Source organism: Schistocerca americana, chromosome 5 (genome assembly GCF_021461395.2).
Source record: "Schistocerca americana isolate TAMUIC-IGC-003095 chromosome 5, iqSchAmer2.1, whole genome shotgun sequence".
Classification (NCBI taxonomy): Eukaryota; Metazoa; Arthropoda; class Insecta; order Orthoptera; family Acrididae; genus Schistocerca; species Schistocerca americana.
Window position 1 is genome coordinate 528,177,540 of NC_060123.1, and position 3,562 is coordinate 528,181,101.

Sequence of the window (3,562 nt, forward strand, 5' to 3'; positions counted from 1 at the left end):
GAAGGAGGAAATAATATCACAATTAAGAGATCCTAAGATCTGCTTCAGAGGGTAATCAGAGGGGGCCAAATCTTGATGTTCACGTTCAGTATTTTCCGTTGCACACATTCATTTTACAGCTGCCACGAGTAGCACCTTGGAGAATAAGAAAACTTACTGAGGTAATTCGTTTATTTCTATTTCATTCCAAGAACTTTTCAGACTAGCCTGATATTACATATTAAGGTATTGCATATTAAACCACGCCCCCTCATTATAAAGTTAGTTGAATAGACATAGGCATTTTTTAAGAATATACTATGTTATGTTAGGTTTTAGGACTAGTTATGATAAAATAAGTGCTGATTTCTGTCGTTTTCCTTGTTCTGTATGCGCTCTGAGTTGATAATACTGATTAATAACTTGATTTTGTTAGAGTTTACACCCACGTCATCCCCAGCAATATTCCACTCTCACCATTCCGTTGCGATGCACTGTAACTTCAAAGTATCACTTAATTTAGTTGTGCACAGATTGGAATACAGGAGACATATTGTATTTATTTCGCAGACGGTGATACACATGGAGTCTTAGAGTTATTCAGTGCTAAAGTCGGTGCGAATTACTGCATCTTCAGACGCTGATGCCCTTCTGCCTCCAGCCGTCGCCAAACTTGACCAGAGCTTCGCCATTGGGGTCGTATCTGGCGAGCAGCTGCCTCATCTCCTGTGGCTTATTCTTGGAAATGAACGCCAGGAATTTGGTGATGTCGGCCTTCTGTCCTTCTGAACACACACCACAGTTGGTCTTCACCATCTCCGCAATCAGACCTTCGAAACGAAAGCATATTTTAAATCAAATTACAATACTTTTCTTGTTCACAACATTCCCTTATCGACTGAAGAGCAACCCATTTCATCGTATGTAATGTTTACGCTGGTGAAACAATGTTAACATATGCAGAACTATTTTAGGTGCTATTGAGTTAGAATTTCCAAACATTTTAAGCACTAAAATGGTACTTAAAAATACGATCACTATAATCAAGAGAAAGAGAATCGCTTTGTAAGTGTAATTTCGTTACAGAGAGCAGCTTACGATTTGCAACCGAACAGACTCGTAAATGTGGTTGTAATGAGACTAAAATAGTCTGACCGGCATCAAGTAACATCGGAAACAGGTCCGTCGTAATTCTGACCTGGGAAAGTCTTTTGATTCGAATCCTTTCAGTGAGATAAGACATTGCCCTATCTTTCTCAGAATGAGACACCACTCTGTACACTGTAATCCCTAAGCGATGTGACGTAGAACTGTACCTAAAAATGAAATTGTTCCACTGAATGCCCATATGCGATTAACGGATGCCAAAAGTCAAAAACAGTCACGTTGTTCAAATAGTCTTATGCGCATTCAGAGTGGGATATTTTCCTCGTGTTCAACGTCCGTGTGAAACACCTGTGTTAATCGACCCAACTGGAATGCAGCGCTGGTTAGGACATTTACCCATGTTCCGGAAACTGAGAATCTAAATCGCCGTGTAGCTCACTAAAATTAGATTTTTAGTGGTTTCCCGTATCACTTTCGTGTCTAGAACACAGTCTTCTCTATCATTACGCAGTGTGAGGTAATGACCCGCATTTCCAAGAGATGTTGAACTCTAGTCTTTCTAACAATTTTCTCATAAACAATATTACTGGTGAAATGCTTGTAAACTTATTTGTTAGCTTACGCAAGAATTGCTCGCAAACACTGAAATACTTCTCACTTGTGTTGGTTTGAAATAACATTGGACTGACTGGGGACGTCGAACGTATAAAGGTAGTTTAAATAATGTCATTTTCCTATTTTGTCCTGAACCACTTTTACTGTGGAGTTGTAGCTTCAGTTTATGCACCACTGACAAATTTATGATTCGATGTCATACTATGGCATAGAAATAGGTTAAAAAAGAGAACGGCATTGTAGGGCTGTGATACTGTCGATGATAAAGGCGTCAGTTGATGGTATCAGTAACACAAGGTACATCAGAGGTAGGTTTCTGTGATTTACATGTCGTACAAGGGCTTCACTATTTTTAGTCTCCTTCTATGTTGTAATATCACATCGAATCTGATGGTTGGCAGTGGCACGTTACCCGAAATTGCAATAGCACAATGAAAACGAACAGTTACAACCAAAAGCGGAAAATGACGCTGTGCAAGCACATCACAGGACGTTACAGTATGAGAACTGGAAAGTATAAATGGTCATAGGTACGTTTTACTGGCAATTGTCAATGAAATGTTGAAAAATCTAAATAAGAAATTCATACAGATAAATCAGTGAATTCACAAACAGCTCTCCAGAAAATAATTCATGACCTTTCTTCGCAGTTATTCATCGTTCCTTTGAAAACCTGAATTTCAACTCAAGAGTATGGCGTATGCAAGCAGTATGTCTTCCCAGACTGATACTCTGCATTTGAACCGGAATGGAACTTCGAAGACATACTCGTACCTAAACGTTAAATGCGCAGTTCCTAATTACTAATTTCTTTATTTTGTTAAATCTTTATGCTAGCACTACGCCAAAATATATAAAATGCACAAATTTAACATGGTGAATTAACTACGTAAAACTGTTAACACAACAGCAAATGTTACCTTAAATACCTCTTGCAGAACCTTAAAACACGGTCATACTAGAACCCCAAACTGTATAGTGATTTGAATGGTTTAGTATTAGAAATTAAAGTTTTGTGGTTCACGGCAAAGATACCTTAGTTGTTCGTTTCATAGGAGTCTGCGGTAATAAAACTTAGGTAAGATTCATTATGTTGGCGACAGCTGAGGAGTTAATTTTAAATGTAAAGTACTGGACCTGTCCTTCAAAAACAAACTAAGTGAAATGGAAAGAAACTGACGAAGAAGGCACGCTTATACTTTGTGTGTGTGAAACCTTATGGGACTTAACTACTTACACTTTGGGGAGAGATTGAAGGAGAGAGACTCACTCTTGGCGACCCAGGACCTGATGTTGCAGTCGTGGTCGGCGTCGCTGAGGAAGCAGCTGACGGCGGCGTCCAGCCTGGCCGGGTCTGCCAGCGCCTCGTCCGCGTCGATGTCGTCCAGCTGGGAGGGCAGGCGGCTCCGGGCTGCGACCAGCGCCAGCGCGGCGGCGAGCAAAACGAACGAGCAACGGGCCATCTCTGAGAGCCGTGTCTGCGAAGCTGCGACACTTGCGAGTTGTTGTGTGCTGAATGCGCAGAGCGCCCTCCTTTTAATGGGGCGTTCTGTCCCCACTGTTTCGTGAGCGTGACGCTTATTCTGCGAAGAGCGAGGTCGTCGTATAGACTTGCGTCACAGGGTCAACGTGCAGTGATCACAAGTACAATGTCCAAAGTGCAAGGATTTTATTTTTTCTGGCGAGTTTCTAGACACAGATTCGTCTTTAAAATTACAAATACCAAATGTCAAGCGGTTTGAAATAAGTGAAATGTTTACACTACTGGCCATTAAAATTGCTACACGACGAAGATGACGCGCTACAGACGCGAAATTTAACTGACAGAAAGAAGATAGTGATGTGCAAATGATTAGCGTTT

The 3,562-nt window shown here is 40.9% G+C and overlaps 1 protein-coding gene across 1 annotated transcript; it reads right to left on the bottom strand.

Annotated features, from left to right (window-relative positions):
• Nucleotides 1–612: 612 nt before the first annotated feature.
• LOC124616487 (ejaculatory bulb-specific protein 3-like) lies at nt 613–3,164 on the bottom strand. Its single transcript, XM_047144798.1, has 2 exons — nt 2,972–3,164; nt 613–809 (listed from the first exon to the last, which is right to left on the bottom strand). Exons 1-2 carry the CDS (start codon nt 3,162–3,164, stop codon nt 613–615), a joined length of 390 nt encoding a protein of 129 aa, XP_047000754.1.
• Nucleotides 3,165–3,562: the final 398 nt, after the last annotated feature.

Bases quoted from the DNA above. Each gene is read 5' to 3' on its own strand.
- LOC124616487 (XM_047144798.1), bottom strand. From the start codon at position 3,164: ATGGCCCGTTGCTCGTTCGTTTTGCTCGCCGCCGCGCTGGCGCTGGTC. The intron at 810-2,971 runs GTGAGTCTCTCT...TTCGTTTCGAAG, and splicing joins CAGGTCCTGGGTCGCCAAGA to GTCTGATTGCGGAGATGGTG.